At 40.6% G+C, this 19,709-nt stretch overlaps 1 protein-coding gene across 2 annotated transcripts; it reads left to right on the top strand.

Moving 5' to 3' along the window:
* Positions 1-278: 278 nt before the first annotated feature.
* Positions 279-19,366, top strand: hprt1l (hypoxanthine phosphoribosyltransferase 1, like). 2 transcript variants are annotated; one of them, XM_047346134.1, is made up of 10 exons: positions 279-787; positions 1,073-1,179; positions 3,611-3,794; positions 4,010-4,075; positions 4,162-4,179; positions 4,446-4,528; positions 6,410-6,456; positions 6,906-6,982; positions 18,617-18,775; positions 18,860-19,366. In XM_047346134.1, exons 1-10 carry the CDS (start codon positions 770-772, stop codon positions 19,211-19,213), a joined length of 1,113 nt encoding a protein of 370 aa, XP_047202090.1. In that variant the 5' UTR covers positions 279-769; the 3' UTR covers positions 19,214-19,366. The 2 variants fall into 2 exon arrangements, with proteins under 2 accessions (XP_047202090.1, XP_047202098.1); XM_047346142.1 differs by lacking the exons at positions 18,617-18,775; positions 18,860-19,366 and adding an exon at positions 9,796-10,355 and having other exon boundaries at positions 288-787.
* Positions 19,367-19,709: the final 343 nt, after the last annotated feature.

The raw sequence follows: 19,709 nt of genomic DNA, 5'->3' as shown, positions 1-19,709 counted from the left end.
TGAGGCTTGTGTGCGCCCCTGTCTGATACAGCTCTGGGCAAGTGCCCATGTGGCCCGTGTCAAATGCCGCCTCTGCGTTTAGCCTCTTCACTTTTTCAACTAAATCAGTATTTTTTGAGACTTTTGGAAAAATCTTCTCATGTTTTCCTTTTATATGAAAAAATCAAATTGTTTTAAATATTGGTTTAAAAAAAAGAAAATTGTCACACAGATTGATATTTTTTAGCACGTTAAACATTTAAGCGCCGATTAAATTGCAAAAAAATAAAAAATAAAAATACATTGCACGTACCACTTAAAGTTTTATGTAAACTATTTCATAGAGTTTTAATTTTCATTTCAATTAAAAGCGACTATATGAGTCCGAGATGTAATATAAAGCCACTCCAGTGCGCAGTGATGACTGTGGGGTCACTACAGAGTGGAGCCGTCGTCAGTTTTGTTGTTTAGTTTATTTTTTTACTGCGTCATTCCGCCTCTGAGGCTCAAAACTCGCACCTCGTCTGCTACATTTTCCTAAAACGGCTGCAGCGCCGCTAGCGCACTTCATCCGTGGTTGTGTCGCAGAAATCAGATTATTGGGCAGGTAAACTGGATTCTGACGTGGAGGGTTTAAATCCCGGCAGGCTGGCAGAGGAGCGTCGCGGCCAAGAGGGATGCAGCTCAGTCAGGCTCCTCCTTTTCTCTTCTCTTAAAGAGCTGGACATGATTTCCAGGATAAATCTCTGCAACTGAGCGGAGCGGAGCGGAGGGCAGGACCGCCTGGAACATGGCTTCGTATCTGCAGGTGAGGCATTCGGCTCCCAGCCGGCTGGTCGGAGCTGCTCTGATAACTTGTTCACTTGTCAGGGTGTGATTTTTGAGCTGCATCGGCTACCGTCTGTAGGCCCCTCTCAGAGAGAACAGGTGCTCAGAACCTTCTGGTCTTAATTTTGCTCTGCAACTGTTATGCACATTTACTCTTTTTTTCATTGGGTGGGTAATCACGCAGTTGGGTGGGCTTTGTGTTTAATACCTGGCAAACATTCCCCAAATGAACTGGCCAGACTAATTGTGCTTCTTGCTGTCTCAGATTGCAGATGATGAGAAAGGACATGATCTAGACCTCTTCTGTGTGCCCAGACATTATGAGAGCGATTTGGACAAGGTGATCATCCCCCATGGACTCATTATGGACAGGTGAAACAAATCAACAGCGGCACCCACCCTCATGGAGAAGCATCTGTTGTATGTCTGTTAAGTCAGCTTTTAGACATTACATATGGAGGTTTTCACTGCAGACATCTTGACTTATCACAGTCACAAAAACCTAGTTATTATCACTTCTACAGGATGTCCAGTTGTGGTAAATGCTAGTTCTCAAGCACAGATGATAAAGTTAATTTATTTGACTTTCTCAATTGAAAGTTATAGATTCATTACAGACACTGTGGTATATTTAAAATGTTTATTTCTGTTAATTATGATTATTATAACAGCTAATGAAAACCTGCATTTCAGTTTCTCAGAAAAGTTTAATATCATATCTGAGCAATAAAAAGTTATATTTTAATATACAAATGATGGCCTACTGAAAGCTATGTCAGGGTACTTTACAGAATATACACTCCGTATGTGGTTGGGGCTTCTTTTTGCTGAATTAATGCATCAGTGCTGCGTGTGATGGAGGTAATCAGTCTATGACCATGATAATGTGTTGATGAAATCCAAGTTTGTTTAATAGCAGCCTTCAGTTTATCTGGATTATTGAGTCTGATGTCTCTGATTAACAGTACTTCATAGGTTCTCTGAGGTTTATGTTAGGAGTTTGCTAGCCAATCATCGCCATATAGCTTGCCAGCTGAGGGAACCATAAAGTTCTGGAACATTTCCTGGAAGACCACTTTGCTGATTTTAAACTTCATAAAACACAAAGGACCATCACCAGAAGATGACATAACTCCCCAAATTATCCCTGATTGTGGAAGCTTCTGACTGGACCTCAGGCAGCTTGGATTCTGAACCTCTCCAATCTTCGTCCAGAATATTGATTTCCAAATCAAATGCAAAATTAGCTTTTATCTGTAAATAAAAGGCTTTTGGTGCAATAGTCCAGCCCATTTTTTTCTCCTTAGCCCAGGTAAGATGCTTCTAATGCCATCTGTTGCTCAGGAGTGGCTTAGCACAAGGAATGTAACAGTTGTAATGTCCCGGATACATCTATGTGGTGGCTCTGGCACAGACTCTAGCTGCAGTTCATTGCCTTTTTAGAAACTCATTGAACCATCTGGGCCATCATGTATGTTGGCAACAACCCCCTGGAGTTCTAGCAAGCCCAAGGTACCCTGGAGTAGTTGAACAGGACACTGTCCTATATGCTACACCTGGATGGAGTGAAAGCCAAGGCAACAGCAGGGGTCTTGCTCATTGACTTCAGGAGCTCCCCCCCAGACCCTTTGTATATCCACGCAAGCTCTTGTCCTCCCCGTAGCCGAAAGCTGTGCCACTGCTTGGAGCAGAAGTCCACATGTGAGCAAGATAGATCATCTACAGCACCCTCTGGATAGTAACTGGCTGTCTGAAACCCACCCCTGAGTCCTACCTGTCAGTCCTTGCTGGAATCACCCCAGCCAGTCTCCAACGGGATGCAGCTACACTCACCCTTGCACGAAAAGTCCAGAAGTATGACTGGCACAACCTGCACAAAGCCCCAATAACGCCGGCTCCACCAGGCAGACTCAAGTCTCGCCATCTCTACAACAAGCCAGCATAAGAGATGCTACCATCTATCCCTAAGGACTTGTCCTTGGATGCCTGGCTGGCAGAAACCCTGAAACACATGTGGGAGAACCATGCTGAATCATCGACGTACTGGGGTTAGCCGCTTCAACTCCTCCCTGAAGAAGTGGGGCCTGTCTGACAATGAGGCATGCTAGTGTGGCAGAGCCAAACACACAGCCGAGCACATAATCACCAGTTGCCCCGTATACTCCTCACCCTCAGAGGCTGACCTCTTCGACTTAGGTGCGGATATGAGGGCGTAGCTGCATGTCACTGAGTTGGCCATCAGATGATATACGTGAGAGAGAGAGAAACTTGTAAATGTGCTTTGCTTCACAATCCTTGCAAGGCAGCAGTTATGTTAGTAGTGTACACTTTTATACCTTTTGGAACTTACCCTCTTTGTCAATTGTCAGTCTTCCCCATTTCTGTGTTGATCATAATATTTATCAGTTGGCATGTAATGCGTCTATGGAAGTTCAACATTTTTGGTTGACTTATTGAGAAAGAGTAGATTAACTTTTCCATGATGTTTGAATATATTAATGTGCATATTCCAGAGCTGGTTCATGTTTTTTTTTTTTTATAGATTCAATTCAATTCAAAGATACTTTATTGATCCCCAAGGGGAAATTAGAATTCCAGATGGGACTTTGGGTAAAACGTAGCGTACATTTCAGTGCACTAGCTAGCGTACAGGCCAAAACTGGCTACCTAGCGTGCTTTTGCCTCAGGACGGCTCTGGTTTATTGTCAGTGTTTACTAAGAACCTGGGGGTAAAAAGCATTTCTCGATTCCTTAAGTCAGTTTTGCCAATTCCCACTGCAGCGTCTCAACCTCTCTCCTGCAGGACGGAGCGTCTGGCCCGCGACATAATCCGGGACATGGGAGGACACCACATCGTGGCTCTGTGTGTGCTGAAAGGGGGCTACAAGTTCTTTGCCGACCTACTGGACTATATTAAAGTGCTCAACCACAACACCGATAAATCAGTCCCACTGACAGTGGATTTCATTAGAGTGAAGAGCTACTGTGTAAGCTGCCTTATTTGTTACATTTCCAGGAAACACTTGTGCACTGCAATTGGCAAAATACCAATTAGAGCAATCGATAAATGAGAAATCTCCTTACGCATTGCACATAATGTGGAGATTTAGTGTGCAGTGCAGAGTGAGTTTGAACATTTGAATCCCAAACTGGAGTGGTAGTGCTGAAGTGAGTCATTATATCTTTTGTGTGTGTCACATAGAATGATAAGTCAACAAACAGTGTCAGAGTGATAGGAGGAGACGAACTTTCCAACCTCTCAGGGAAGGTGAGTCTTCTGCAGTTTCTCGGCTCGCATGTTCTTTTAGATAAATCTGGTTATTTACCTGTTCTTTTGCTCTTTTCCCCTTGCAGAATGTTTTAATTGTTGAGGTAAGAGTCTAGTGAATGTGTGGCTCAAACTTTGTCGCGTGATCTAACATTTGTTTAAGTTAGCATTTATTACCTGAGTGCATTAGATCTATTGGATTCAAATACCTTGCGAATTGATTTGCATGTGTTTTGTAAAACTTGTAGTTGTGTCCACTTACTTTGCTTGCTTTTATCAAGTACTATCAGGCACAATCCCACAGGCACAAATTCCAATTTTAACAAATGCATCTCTTGTTTATTGTGACCACTTCCTGCTGTGACATAAGGATATCGTAGAGACGGGAAGGACGATGCAGACGTTACTTTCCCTGCTGAGTGAATGCAATCCCAAAATGGTTAAAGTTGTGAGGTAGGCACTACACCCATGCAGTAGAAAGGGTACAGCAGGCAGCTGAATTACAGACTGCAACTTTAACTGACTGGTATATCCTCCTACAAAGTGCACAGTGCTCTTAGCTAATGGATACTTGAATTAGAGATGTAATGTGACAGAGGGAGGGAGCAGCTTAAGAGTTAATCTGCTGCACTAAAAACTGCATTGCGGAGGCAGATCCTTTTTTTCCTCCTCTGTTTTCCTGTTAGAGCATGCCCGTTTTACCCAGCTATCTTTGAAAAAAGATGGTATTTCTCTTGTTCTTGTTGACTGTTTAAAAATATTTTCTACACATGCCTGCTACTCGCCGAAACAGTACCAGAAAAGCCGCCTCAGACATTGTCAGAAACAAGAACCTGATAAACATTTTTTTTTTTTGCTGAATAGAGCTTTGTAAACTTGTTTACCCATGATTCAGTATCTATTCTGATCTATACAGTGTTGTGAATTTGCCCCCTTACATATTTCTTTCAGGGTTTTTTTGTCACACAAAAATGATCATCAAACAAATTTGATATCAGACAGAGGTGAACTGGGTAAAAATAAATTTGAGTTTTCAATGATTTCATGTGTTCAGTTAAAACAGCTGTCCAAACCAACCTGACCTTGCGTGAAAATGTAAACACTTTCTAAACCCAATAACTGGTTGTGCCATGTTTGAAAACAATTCCCATCTAGCATTTTTGATAACTTATGAGTCTTTTACATTGTTGTGGAGGGATTCTTACCCACTCTTCTTTGCAGAATTGTTGTAATTTAGCCACATTGGAGGATGTTTGAATGAACAGCCCGTTTAAGGTCACACTACAGCATCTCTGTTGGATTTAAATCCATACTTTATTTAGGCCACTCCAAAACCTTATTTTTTTTACTGTTCAGTTGCTGGTGTGCTTTGGATTATTGTCATGCCCAGACCATCAATCTACCACCATCATATTTAACTATCATGTTTCTTAGTCAGGATGCACACTTTTAAAAAGTTTCACCTTTGTCTCATCAGTCAACACAATATATCCCCTAATGTCTTGGGGATTATCAAGATGCTTTTTGATAAATGTGAGATGGACCTTTGTGATCTTTTTGGTCAGCTTTGGTTTTGCTTTTGGAGCTCTACCATGGATATAATTTCTGCCCAATTTCTTTATTGCTGTTTAACTGTGAACACTGAGCTAAACTGAGGCATTAAGGCCTGTGGTGCTTTAAAGGTTGTTCTAGGTTCTTTTCTTGACCTGCTGGATGAGTTGTTGCTGCACTCCTGGAGTAATTTCAATAGGCTGGCCACTTGTGGGACTGTTCACCTCTGTTGTGTATTCTCCATTTCTGGATAGTGGCTCTCATTCTGGTTCTCTGAAGTCTTAAAGCCCGTTCCTGAATTTGCACTTTTATTAAGAAAAGCTGCACAACACATCGAATCATAATATCAACGTTTGGAATACCCCTATTGCAAAGGACAACTGGGATACAATAATTGGTATGGTTTTATATTTTAAGTGCCATGTATTCACACTCTGAATGCCAATAATATATTTGGCCAGTTAAATGTCGTCTAGCTGCCCTCGGTACCCACACAAGATATGTATTTTTATTGACTGAGGTGGTAAAGCCTGAAGAAATTGTAATGGTGGAAAAAGAAAAGAGAAATTTGTTTGTTGATCAAAGAACAGCAGAAACCTTTATAGGGGGACAAAATCATTTTCACAGCACTGTATGTTAAATATGTTCCACATATATAGGTTGGTCTGAACCTGTTAAAGGATGCTTCTGCGTCTTATTGTGCTGCAAAGGCTGCTTGGGTTACAGCTTTTTGAGTTTTGATGTGCATTTCTATCTAAATGTTTATGCTTATTATTTTTCCAGCCTTCTGGTGAAGAGGACTCCAAGGAGTTCGGGCTACAGACCAGACTGTGAGCATCTCTTTACTTCCTTACAGGAAGACAGAGTATAGCAGTACAGAATGATGGTGTTTATTTCATGTCTCTCACTCAGTTGTATCTCTTGTTCTTTGGTAAAAGCAGGATTAATGTTCTTTTAGGAAAAATATGCAACAACATATTTTGTGCTAATTCATGGCTGCTTACATCAAGTCTGATTATGTAAGGCTTTTAGGTTTGAGTTGGATAATCTCTTTAAGACTGCCCCTCAAGGAGAGCTGTTACTGTAAGCACTTTGACTTTCCATTAATGCCCAACTGAAAGCTTAACCATAGCCTTGCAGAAACTGTGGGAAACCAATAATTGTTTCTTCAGGACAGAATCAATTAGAGTAAATGTCTAATCATTTTACTCCTGCTGCATTTAAGAATAGCCAAGGTTCTTTAAATAACTTGCAGTGAGAATTTCTATATTTATTCCAGACATTGGTTTTGAAGTACCGGATGCCTTTCTGGTGGGCTACGCTTTGGACTACAATGAATACTTCAGAGATCTCAGTGTAAGTGATGCTGAACCGATCTCCAAATTCAACTGTTCCAATTTGGTGTATTTTAACTGTATAAATATACATGATGTTTGTTTCTGCATTTACAACAGAGATCAAGTCTATAGTCTCAGACTTAGACTGTAGTCACAAAAAACAAAGATTTCAGGCTAGACTTGAGTCTAATGAACAATTGGTCTCTTAAGCCACAGACTACAGTTCTGACAGATAATCTACATATGTGTGAAAGTTGCCGTTTGATTGACCAACCAGGGGGCTTTCGCTAATTGTGGTAATTGTGCGTAACAATCATTTCATTACCGGCTGTAGCTCAACAGATATGACTGCATGTGTCTTTCAAACTGAGCTGTAATAAATGACTTTGGGTCATTTCAGGACAAAATAAATATAACTTACCTCTGACATTGTATTCTCCTACTCTTAAGGTAGCTACATTATTACAAATTGACATTTTTAGGTTTTCAAATTAAAAGCACTCTGTTTATTCATAAGTGTTAAATTCTTTCTCTCATCCACACCTTGCTCTTTTTCTAAAATTTTAATGTACCTTAGAACACGTTTAGTGTTTAGACATGACAAAACGTTTGAAATGCGGTTTTATTACTGTTTGACCTTTTGGTGGGCAGGTTTTCACTGAGTCATTACTACATGTATGGTTCTTGAAAATAAAAGCATTTCCTGTTTGATATAATTTTTTTTTTTTTTTTTTACCACAACACAAATGCAAAGGAAGAGGAAGAAGAGAAATCAACTTCCTTGTTTTTTAGAAATAGGCCAAAATGTTGAGCCACCGAGTTTTGTAAGAAGACTGAAGGATAGTGTTGGTATACACAAAACAAGCACTAATTGTCACATTACATCAGAGCATACATGATGGACAAGTGGGCGAGTTTACAAATGGGTATTAGCAGGAGAAGGCAGTAGTGCTTTGAGTGCCTTGTTGCTGAAAAGCACTATATAAATAAGCTTGACTTGACTTGTTCTCTAAGGTGCAATCCGCGAGGTGTCCTGCAACCTTTAGATGTGTCTCTGGTCCTTGGCTTGAATGTTCCTCAAAATGAAATCAAGTTCTTTAGAGTCCTCCTAATGACCTGATTTGATTCAGGTAACTGGCTCTTGAGGACTGGAGGTTGAGATCCCTGGTGTCCAGTCACTTCATTCTGTGTTATTAATCAGCTAATAAATGACTGCAGACCACTATTAAGATTAACCCCTTCATATTTGTTTTATAGTCATAAAGGACAGTGGACAACTCCAGTCCTCAACAGCTGGTATTCTGTATGTATCAGATTGTTACCTGGTCAAACACACCTGTATCAAAACAATGGTTCATTAGCAGATTCTTTCTGAATTTGATGACATGTTAAGGAGGTAATGCAGACATCTGAACCTGCTGTGTTGGAGCAAGTGGACCTGTAAAACATGCAGTGCAACGGATGACTGGAGATGGCAACCACTGGGTTAGGAGCATGCTGTAAATGTCGGTGCTGTGATGGCACCCGTAGGAGACAGCATGCTGTTTGTTTGCATAAGCATGCGCTGTTAATTATATACCAAAACATAAGACTCCATAGAAAAGGAATTTCTCTGTTCAGATAAAACGGCCATCTCAACTCAAACAAAATTGCAACAAAACATCCTAATCTGGGTCACCCAGGTGGGGTTTCCATCGGTTGCTATGTCATCTCAATCTTACTATTGTTGTGGTTCAAATATCTGCACCCTCTCACTTCTTGTCTTCATCGTTCCCAGTCTGGCTTTTCGTGCCACGTTGGCCTCTGCAGCTGTATTCCCCTCAGCATGCTGCCCCCTGTCAATATCCTTAGGTGTTTGTTCAAAACCAGTGCACTTACTGTCTAGCAAGACTCAAAATTGTACGCTGGAAATACACAAAACATTACAAAGGAATGAATAATGGTGAGATAATAAAGCCCTTTTCAAGTTTCAAAAACATTTACAACAATTTGTTGCAGTTTGCATGTTGTATTAAATGTTCTGAAAGATATTTGTTCATGTTCAAGTGATAAGAAAATATTTCAGCCATTAGAGACTTAATAGTTTGTTTAAAAAAAAAAAAAAGATCGGAGATTAGATTTGGATTGGAAAGAAATACATGTGATCACTTGTGATTTACAGTAGAAATTGAAACATTTGCTACATTGTAGAAGACAAATGTAATTATTCAGGCTAGTTGTTGAATAAGTGTTTGTTGCCTAAAATTGTTAAACTATGTGCTAGTTGCACAAAGTATATTAAACTACTGTAACATGTTTCTCTGGTTCGCGAACTAGCAGCGACTTGAAAATCATCAGCATGATCGCACTTTTGGCACCTGAAATCTTCAGGTTAGGAGTTTCTTTCACAGTGAATGTCTCACTTGAGGTGAAGTCCTTGTGCTGTTTGGGAAATCCACTTCTATTTGGAGGCCTATTGCTGTCTCCTATTTCAATGAGGCTGCAGTCTAAAACGGTGAAGTTGTGTAATATTAGCAGGAGAAGAAATTCACAGCTCAGACAGCTCAATGACATTGAGGGCTGCCATGCCTGCAGCCAAGGAAGCCAAGACAAGGAAAGGAAACACAAGGCAGAGCTGGTTAATTTGTGTCAACTGAGCAGTCGGAGTAAAAGGCTTCCAAATACTGATTTCATCGCTGTAGTTTCCAGGCTCTGACGTGGACACATACTGTCAACTCATGGTGCACATAAGATGCCCCTTATTTAAAAAAAAAAAAAAGACATTTACATTTAAACAGGACATATCTCCAGAGTAATTCACTTCGTTCTGATGTCTTTCACTTTTCTTTGCAGCACATCTGTATATTGAACGATCAAGCCAAGGAGAAGTACAAAGTATGAGTTCAAAGTGTCACAGACGTGACTCCCTGAAGTCTTGGACCACTGTGATGGGCCTGCTTAACTTTATTGTGTTTTTGAATCTTGATTATTTTTTTTAGATGACAATCCACAAAACGTGACCTGAGCGAACCTGAAGAAGAGCATTTCTCCCCACTCTTATTAAGAAGTGGGATTGATTATGTATATATATATATTTTTGTTGTTGAATTTTAATCGTTTACTTTATTTATGTTTATAGAGTTTAGCTGAGAATTTAAGTTATGTTCTAGAAATGGAGAAGACAAAACGGCTGTCTTTAATTTACTCAGGCTTATTAACCACGTCTCCGGCGTTATACTCTGTGAGCTGTTTGTATCCTTCAACCAGAGAGTGTTTTGCTTTCAATTATAAATGCTGAAAAATCTCATTGTTACATTTATTTGCAATACAACATATACTCTATATAATATTTTATGTTTTCTTTGAGGACCAGTTTACAGCAATACAGCTTCCATTAAAACCATGAATCCTTCCTTCTGTTGCACTTTTTGAGTGACTCAGCATTTAAGAGCTAAAGTGATGGAAACCGTCCATGGGTTCACATTTTTAAATCTAGGTAGATGTATTTGTGGTTACAATTCCCGTTTTCCATCATTTCACCTTTTAATGTATCTCCCTGGTTTGTTCGTGTGTCTGGTTGGGGTTTTTATCTGCCTTACATTCACTTTCATTAGATTTTGTCATCTAATATACAGTTGAAATTAGATGTTTGCGTACACTGTATAAAAGACACAGTACTTCTTTTTTTACTGTTATCAGACTCATTTTTAAATCAGACAAAATCTTAACTGTTTTATGTCACTTAGGATTAGCCAAATTTCTTTTTGGTAGCTGAATGTTTGGTTTTTCTAGGTTTCTTTCCATGTTCTTCAAATTTAGTTTTATATACATTTGCTTTAGTATTTCATAAAAATGCCTTTTAAACAGAATGCTTTAGGTTAGATGTTTTAGGTATCCTTTTTCAGGCTTCTCATAATGGTTTAATTTAATTTTGGCTCACTCCTATCAGAACTGGTGTAACCGAGTCATGTTTGTAGCCTGGCTTGCTCACACCCTTCATTTTAACTTTGCCAACAAATTTTCTGACACTGTGATCAGACATTTCAATTCAATTCAAAAAGACTTTATTAATCCCAAAGAGAAATTAAATGTTGTTATAGCTCATATTATGAAGGTTTCCTCAAAGAGCCGTTGTAGATGCTGATGGCTGTGGGCAGGAAGGATCTCCTGTAGCGCTCCGTCTTACAGCAGATCTGAAGAAGCCTCTGACTGAAGACACTCTGTTGTTGTAGGACAGTCTCATGAAGAGGATGCTCAGGGTTCTCCATAATGTTCTTCATTTTATGAAGAATCCTTCTTTCCACAATGATCTCCAGAGGTTCCAGAGGAGTCCCCAGAACAGAGCCAGCCTTTTTTATCAGCTTGTTGAGCTTTTTTTAGTCCCTGGCTCTGATGCTGCTTCCCCAGCAGATGATGGTAGAAGAGATCACACTCTCCACAACAGACTTATAGAAGATATGCAGCATCTTGCTGCAAACACCAAAGGACCTAAGCTTCCTCAAGAAGTACAGTCTGCTCTGTCCCTTCTTGTAGATGGCTTCACAGTTGCATCTCCACTCCAGTCTGTTGTCCAGGTGAACACCGAGGTATTTATACTCCTCCACCACCTCCACTTCTTCTCCCATGATAGAAATAGTTTTTAACGTATTCCTGTTTCTCTTAAAATCTAGAATCATCTCCTTTGTTTTAGTCACGTTCAAAATGAGATGATTGTTTCCACACCATGCCACAAAGCGGTCCACCACCTTCCTGTACTCAGCTTCTTGTCCATCTCTGATCCACTCCACGACTGCAGAATCATCCGAGTATTTCTGCAGATGACGGGAGTATGTCTTGTACTGGAAGTCTGAGGTGTACAGAGTGAAAAGGAATGGTGACAGTACAGTCCCCTGTGGTGCTCCTGTGCTGCTGACTACCTGGTTAGACTCACAACCCTTCAGTCTCACAACCCTTCAGTCTGTTTGTCAGGTAGTCTTTGATCCAGGAGATTGTTGAGGCCTCCACCTGAGTCTTCTGGAGTTTCTGACAAAGAAAATCAAGTTGGATTGTATTAAATGTTCTGGAGAAATCAAAGAACACGATCCTCACAGTGCTGCTGGCTTTGTCCAGATGACAGTGGGTTTGTTGAAGCAGGTGTATGATGGCATCTTCAACTCCAACTCCACAGCGATAAGCAAACTGAAAGGGGTCCTGATGGTTTACTGTTTGCTTACTCAGGTGGGCCAACAGGAGTCTCTCCAGGACCTTCATGATGTGAGATGTCAGGGCAACAGGTCTATAGTCATTGAGGACTGATGGGTGAGTTTTCTTTGGTACCGGAACAAGACACGAGGTCTTCCACAACACCGGAACCTTCTTCTGGGCCAGGCTAAGGTTGAAGAGGTGCTGCAGAATCCCACAGAGCTGCTCTGCACAGGCCTTCAGGACTCTAGGGCTGACATGATCTGGACCTGCAGCCTTATTCCTATTCAGTCTCTCCAGTTGTCTCTTCACTTGACTTCTTGAGACACACAGGTGGAAGGGGGAAGCAAAGGAAGCATCAGCATCTTCTGATATGGTTGAAGGAAAACATGTAGAAGCAGAAGGGTCAAGGGCTGAGGTGGAAGATAAAAAATGTGAGGTGTTACTGGACAGCTGTGGGTCCTGTGGGTCAAAGGAGGGTGGAATGTCTGTTTGGCTGTGAGCAGGAGAGGAGGATGCTGAGCTGGTTTCTGAACTGAACCTATTGAAGAATGTGTTCAGTTCATTGGCTTTGTCCAGACCTTCATCGGTCTGATCATCCTTCTGCTTGAAGCCTGTGATCTTCTTCATCCCTGACCACACATCTCTGATATTGTTTTGCTGGATCTTGCTCTCCAGCTTCTTCTTGTACACCTCCTTGCTGTCTCTTATCTTGACTTTAAGTTGCTTCTGTAAACTCCTCAATAATTCTCTGTCTCCCTCTCTGAAGGCTCTTTTTTTCTTGTTAAGCAGGTCCTTCAGGTCACTGGTGATTCAAGGTTTGTTATTGGGGAAGCATCTCACGGTTCTGGTGGGGATGATGTTATCCACACAGAAGTTTACAGGTCCTTCTCAAAATATTAGCATATTGTGATAAAGTTCATTATTTTCCATAATGTAATGATGAAAATTTAACATTCATATATTTTAGATTCATTGCACACTAACTGAAATATTTCAGGTCTTTTATTGTCTTAATACAGGTGATTTTGGCATACAGCTCATGAAACCCAAAATTTCTATCTCACAAAATTAGCATATTTCATCCGACCAATAAAAGAAAAGTGTTTTTAATACAAAAAACGTCAACCTTCAAATAATCATGTACAGTTATGCACTCAATACTTGGTCGGGAATCCTTTTTCAGAAATGACTGCTTCAATGCGGCGTGGCATGGAGGCAATCAGCCTGTGGCACTGCTGAGGTCTTATGGAGGCCCAGGATGCTTCGATAGTGGCCTTTAGCTCATCCAGAGTGTTGGGTCTTGAGTCTCTCAACGTTCTCTTCACAATATCCCACAGATTCTCTATGGGGTTCAGGTCAGGAGAGTTGGCGGGCCAATTGAGCACAGTGATACCATGGTCAGAAAACCATTTACCAGTGGTTTTGGCACTGTGAGCAGGTGCCAGGTCGTGCTGAAAAATGAAATCTTCATCTCCATAAAGCTTTTCAGCAGATGGAAGCATGAAGTGCTCCAAAATCTCCTGATAGCTAGCTGCATTGACCCTGCCCTTGATAAAACACAGTGGACCAACACCAGCAGCTGACACGGCACCCCAGACCATCACTGACTGTGGGTACTTGACACTGGACTTCTGGCATTTTGGCATTTCCTTCTCCCCAGTCTTCCTCCAGACTCTGGCACCTTGATTTCCGAATGACATGCAGAATTTGCTTTCATCCGAAAAAAGTACTTTGGACCACTGAGCAACAGTCCAGTGCTGCTTCTCTGTAGCCCAGGTCAGGCGCTTCTGCCGCTGTTTCTGGTTCAAAAGTGGCTTGACCTGGGGAACGCGGCACCTGTAGCCCATTTCCTGCACACGCCTGTGCACGGTGGCTCTGGATGTTTCTACTCCAGACTCAGTCCAATGCTTCCGCAGGTCCCCCAAGGTCTGGAATCGGCCCTTCTCCACAATCTTCCTCAGGGTCCGGTCACCTCTTCTCGTTGTGCAGCGTTTTCTGCCACACTTTTTCCTTCCCACAGACTTCCCACTGAGGTGCCTTGATACAGCACTCTGGGAACAGCCTATTCGTTCAGAAATTTCTTTCTGTGTCTTACCCTCTTGCTTGAGGGTGTCAATAGTGGCCTTCTGGACAGCAGTCAGGTCGGCAGTCTTACCCATGATTGGGGTTTTGAGTGATGAACCAGGCTGGGAGTTTTAAAAGCCTCAGGAATCTTTTGCAGGTGTTTAGAGTTAACTCGTTGATTCAGATGATTAGGTTCATAGCTTGTTTAGAGACCCTTTTAATGATATGCTAATTTTGTGAGATAGGAATTTTGGGTTTTCATGAGCTGTATGCCAAAATCATCCGTATTAAGACAATAAAAGACCTGAAATATTTCAATTAGTGTGCAATGAATCTAAAATATATGAATGTTAAATTTTCATCATTACATTATGGAAAACAATGAACTTTATCACAATATGCTAATATTTTGAGAAGGACCTGTATATAGTCGGTTACACACTCAGTCATGGCATTGATGTCCTCTCCATGTGGCTGGCACAGTGCGTCCCAGTGTGTAGCCTCAAAGCAACCTTGCAGAGCTTCTTCAGCTTCCTGTGACCATTTTCTCATAGTCCTCTTTATTACAGGTTGTCTCTGAACAAGGGGCTTATATTTCGAGCAGAGAAAAACAAGATTGTGTTCTGATTTGCCTAGAGGAGGTCGTGCTGTAGAGATGTATGAGTCCTTGACATTTGCATAAAACAAATCCAATGTTTTGTTTTCTCTGGTAGAGCAGCTGACAAATTGTTGGAAGTGTAGCAGAGAGTGAAGCATGGTTAAAATCACCAGAAACTGCCACAGAAGCATTGGGGTTTTGTGTCTGTAGCTTAGCAACAACTGAGCTGATGGCATCACATGCAGTGTCAGCAACAGCGGAAGGTGGAACGTAAACTGTTACCAAAATAACACTGGTGAACTCTCTGGGTAAATAATATGGACGAAAACCTACTGCCAACAGTTCAATATCTGGACTGCAGAGATGACACTTCACAGTTACATGTCCTGGATTACACCATCTGTTGTTCACAAGTACTGCCAGTCCACCTCCTTTACATTTGCTGCTCCTCTTTAAATCTCTGTCTGCTCGTATGGTTAAAAAGCCCGGCAGAGAGACGCTGGAGTCGGGGATATGATCCTGCAGCTATGTCTCAGTAAAACACATGATACTGCATGCCCGGTACTCTGGCTGGGTCCTTTGTAGGGCTTGGAGTTCATTCAACTTGTTTCCCAACGATCTCACATTGCCCAACAAAATCGACGGAAGAGATGGTTTGAACTTCCTCCCTCTCTCTCTTCTCTTAGCTCCTGCTCTGCATCCACGGCGTCTCCTTTTCAACTCATCAGGGATTTGGGGTTGTAGCTGAAGTATTATTTGAGCTTTTGAGATATTAATCAGCTGCTCCCGGTTGTAAGAAACAACCCCGTTGCCATGGCAATGCATCATAAAAAATGTCCAAAAGTAGAAAGTATTAAGAAAAATCCTCCAAGCTGCACAGCATCCGACACTGGAGTGGACAGTCATCCAAAAAAAATCAATTGTATCCACCACAAGAGGAATAGTTCCCAAAAAAGAATAAATCAGAATCAAAAGTAACAGAGCTACTCCAACCTGCTGCCACCTTGAGCGGCGCAATTCTAGAATAATTGTGATGGCTACTCCAAAACGTTAACTTTATTGTCCTCAGGCCACTTTGCAACTAGTTTGGTTGTATGCTTCAGGTCAGTGTCTGTTTGCAAGACCCATTTGTAGCCAAGATTTAACTTCCTGACTGATGTCTTAAGAAAAGTCCTTCCAGCAGCAAAACACCCACACAACATAATGCTGCCACCTCTGTACTTCACAGATGGGATAATCTTCTCAGGCCTGCAATCTTATCCTTTTGGCCCAAAAAGTAATGTTCATTATGAACAAGCATTTATGTTTTAGGTTTATCAGACCAGAGGATATGTGTCCAAAAGTAAGGCAATTTCCCAGAGTGCATTTGCAAAAAGTAATTAGGCATTTTATGTCGCTTTTGGAGAAATGACGTCTTCCTCTCAGGCTACTCAAGAGACTGTAAGTACATGAATCATTTCACTTTGGATGATGACGCTCAAATCGGCTTTAGCCAGCATCTTCACAAGATCTTCTGCTTTTGTTCTGGTGCTGATACACACATTCAGCACCAAAGCACGTTAATCCATGGGACACAGAACCTGCCTCTTCCCTACACTGTATAATGGCTGGACATGACATTTATACTTGCATGTAATTGTTGGAACATCTAGAAATTACTTCCCGGTTCTTTGATTTTCCATTTTTCAGTGTGTTGGAGGTGCTGTTGGACATCCACAGGTGTACCTCCATTTAACTTACTTGTGAATCAAAAGCTAACCCATGACAAACTCATCTGGGCTTTCTGAAAATGGTTATAAACAAAATAATTTTGGTGTATGTAAAAATTTTTAATTAAAGAAAGTAATAAAATATTTTCAGATTTTTCTAGAATTAAGCTAATCTTAAATGGTTTTGGTAATCTTGAAAGACATAAAACAGGAAAATTATAGTTTGATTTAATGTTAGTTTCAAGAAAAAAAGTCTCTTTTTCAAAGGTGTATGCAAATATCTGGTTTTAACTCTGTGTAGATACTTTGTGAGACCTTATGAGTTGTTTTGTGTTTCATAATGTTCGTTTTGCATTGCACCATTTACTTCCCTCGGTCATTTTGTAATAGCTTTTAGAGTTTTTCTGTCTTCTTGAACCATTCTTTTCTCTCTGGTTCACATACTTTTTGTATCTCATTTGCACGCATTTCTTTCTGGAGTGCATTGTTTATATTTTGGATCAGGCCAAGGTGATACTGGGCAAGCTGTTTGATAGTCTGTGCATGGTCATATCTGCCAGTCACCCTTTTTTCTTCACATTACTACAAAAGGATATTTGCAACGATGTTTAACAAAAGCTAAAAGCTCTCATTGAATAGACTGGTTCGAAGTGAAAGAAAACAACTTAATTGAAACCAAGAGATCTGCAGCACTGTCATTTTTATCTTCAAATAAAAGGTTCTATATAAACAAAATGTACTTCTGATGGCTACACTCAGCAGTGTAGCCATCAGCAGTTTACGCAATCCCAAACTGATTCCCTAAACCAATTTCTTGAATCCACATATTTCTAGTTTCTACTGACAGTTTCCGCAGTTGCTACTTATTTCTATTATAGACAATGATGTCATTGTATTACTAGGACTACTACTCCTACTACTAATAATGCTAATAATACACTGAAATGTAATAAATAAATAAAATAAATGTCATTAATAAAAGCAAGATTAAAGAGTTTCCCATTCATTCTCGGTTTTTCTGACAAACAGAATACCTGAATTAATTAGTTTGACTAAAATAACAAAAATTGAATTAAGTTGTCTATATTTCCAGGGGTAAATTAATGTAAGTTCAAGTGCATTTTAAGCAAACTGTCTTAATGTTTGTTCTGTGATTTGTATTTATGGTTCATTTGTCTCAATGTTCGCGATAAAAGCTACTAAGCTGAGCATATATTATTATATACAAAAATTATTCTTTGAAAGTTGTTGTTGAAGTTAACTTTTATTTTTATTCGAAAAACCCAGTTTTCCACCATTCTATTACTGGTCAAGGAGCACTTGCCACACACAATATGGCGGCTGCGCTACGTATCGTTTCTACCGTACCGGGTAGCGTCGACTGTTTTATGCTAAATTATCTGTTCTACGCAATAGGAATGCGCTCTAATGTCATTGGTTGTCATGGTTCCGTCAGGCTAGGCAATTCGTTGTTTGGACAAGAAAGAGGTAGGTCTTTCGGAGAAAGCACCAATCGGCGTTAGCTACGCACATGAAGCTGGACCGACCAGAGTGTTACGGCACTGGGACCACCTACCGGAACTAAGGTGTTTTTGACGATTTGCGTTGTACCTTTATTCCAAGTATTTGTTTTTAATAACTTCTACATATAGAGGGTAATTGCTTTAACTGTATATCTTTTAATGTCATACTACAATTCAACTTGGTCGTAGCAGCTGTCATCTACTATGGACCGTAGTAGCTTGTGAGGTAAATCACAACTAGTTTCTTTTCTTTGATTTAAATAGAAACTGTGTAAAGCCACAAAAAGGTATGTTTGTTGTTTCACAGAAATTAATAAGATATTTCGTCACAAGTCGAAACGTTTTCATGTATGGCGCAGCTATGCCTTTAAAAGAGGACACAGTAGCCACTTTGAAGCAGTTTGACATTGGAGACAAGTTCTCCTATCTACCCGTCCTGCCTAAAGCCTCGGTGCTGATCCCCCTGTTTGTGAGGGGTGGACAGCTGCACACCTTAATGACTCTACGCTCAAAGGAGGTAACCTACAATGATGTCTCTGTGGAGGATTCGTGTTGTTTTTCAGTTTCATCTTTGAGACTTTCTGTCATCTGTGTAGCTGAGGACCGGTGCTGGTGAGGTGTGTTTTCCTGGTGGAAAAAGAGACCCCAGTGACCGGGATGATGTTGACACAGCCCTAAGAGAGGCACAGGAGGAGATAGGTCTACCGCCTGATCATGTTGAGGTGGTCTGCACATTGTTTCCAGTCATCAGCAAGGTAGAGTACTTGCACTTCATATACTTTGTGTCAGAGCACTCGCTCCATCATTTTGTCACAAGAGACCTTCATCTTTTTCAACAGAAAGGCCTATTGGTGAGCCCTGTCGTCGGTTTTATAGAGGAAACATTTAATCCAACCCCAAACCCATCAGAAGTCAGTGATGTGTTTGCCGTCCCCCTGGAATTTTTCATCAGAGAGAAGGACCACTACGCAACCCATGGTGTTGCTGGGGTGATTGGAACATTGCACTCATTTTACTACAGAGACCCTGCTTCAGGAAACCAGTATCACATATGGGGGCTGACGGCTATGTTGACAACATTGGTGGCTGCTCTTGCTCTAAAGAAAAAGCCTGAGTTTGATGTTGGTTTTGATTTTGTGGATCCTTTAAGTTTTTTCAAAAAGATTCTGCATAAAAGACTGAGTAAACTGTGATTGGATGTAATGCAGTTCTAAACTCTTGTAGCCAGAGTGTACCATAAACTTTTGAACTATATTCGCAAAAAAAAAAACAAACAACAAATGAATATGAAACTGATTTGCACTTCTGTTTTGACTAGTAAACCTCTCCCTGCTTCCTAATTTAAAGATGGTATCCAGGGGTGTATCTTGTTTCATTAACAAATACTGACAGTGAAGCGAAGCTGGACGCTGAAGAACGCATTTCCTCGGCAACATTTCACAAAAATACAGTTTTAGAAGTACAGAGAAAACATTTTTGTGTTTATTCTAGTAAATCTGAGGATTGGGCTGTGGACTTCATAATAATCTTGTTGTGGAACCATGATACTGTTCTCTTACTGGTGGGTTTTTTTCGTCTTTTGGAAACATCCATTTCAACGGCATTTCCTCTTCAGCATAAGACATCATGGCTTCAAGTATTTGGATGTATTCAAACTGATTCATCATCCCTGGTATGTGATAAATGGAC

Source organism: Girardinichthys multiradiatus, chromosome 2 (assembly GCF_021462225.1).
Source record: "Girardinichthys multiradiatus isolate DD_20200921_A chromosome 2, DD_fGirMul_XY1, whole genome shotgun sequence".
NCBI classification, from domain to species: domain Eukaryota; kingdom Metazoa; phylum Chordata; class Actinopteri; order Cyprinodontiformes; family Goodeidae; genus Girardinichthys; species Girardinichthys multiradiatus.
Note: the sequence above shows the minus strand (reverse complement) of the source record. Positions and strands in the feature narration are given on the sequence as shown.

Bases quoted from the DNA above. Each gene is read 5' to 3' on its own strand.
- hprt1l (XM_047346134.1), top strand. The intron at 3,795-4,009 runs GTAAGCTGCCTT...TGTGTCACATAG, and splicing joins TTAGAGTGAAGAGCTACTGT to AATGATAAGTCAACAAACAG. The intron at 4,529-6,409 runs GTAGGCACTACA...TTATTTTTCCAG, and splicing joins AAAATGGTTAAAGTTGTGAG to CCTTCTGGTGAAGAGGACTC.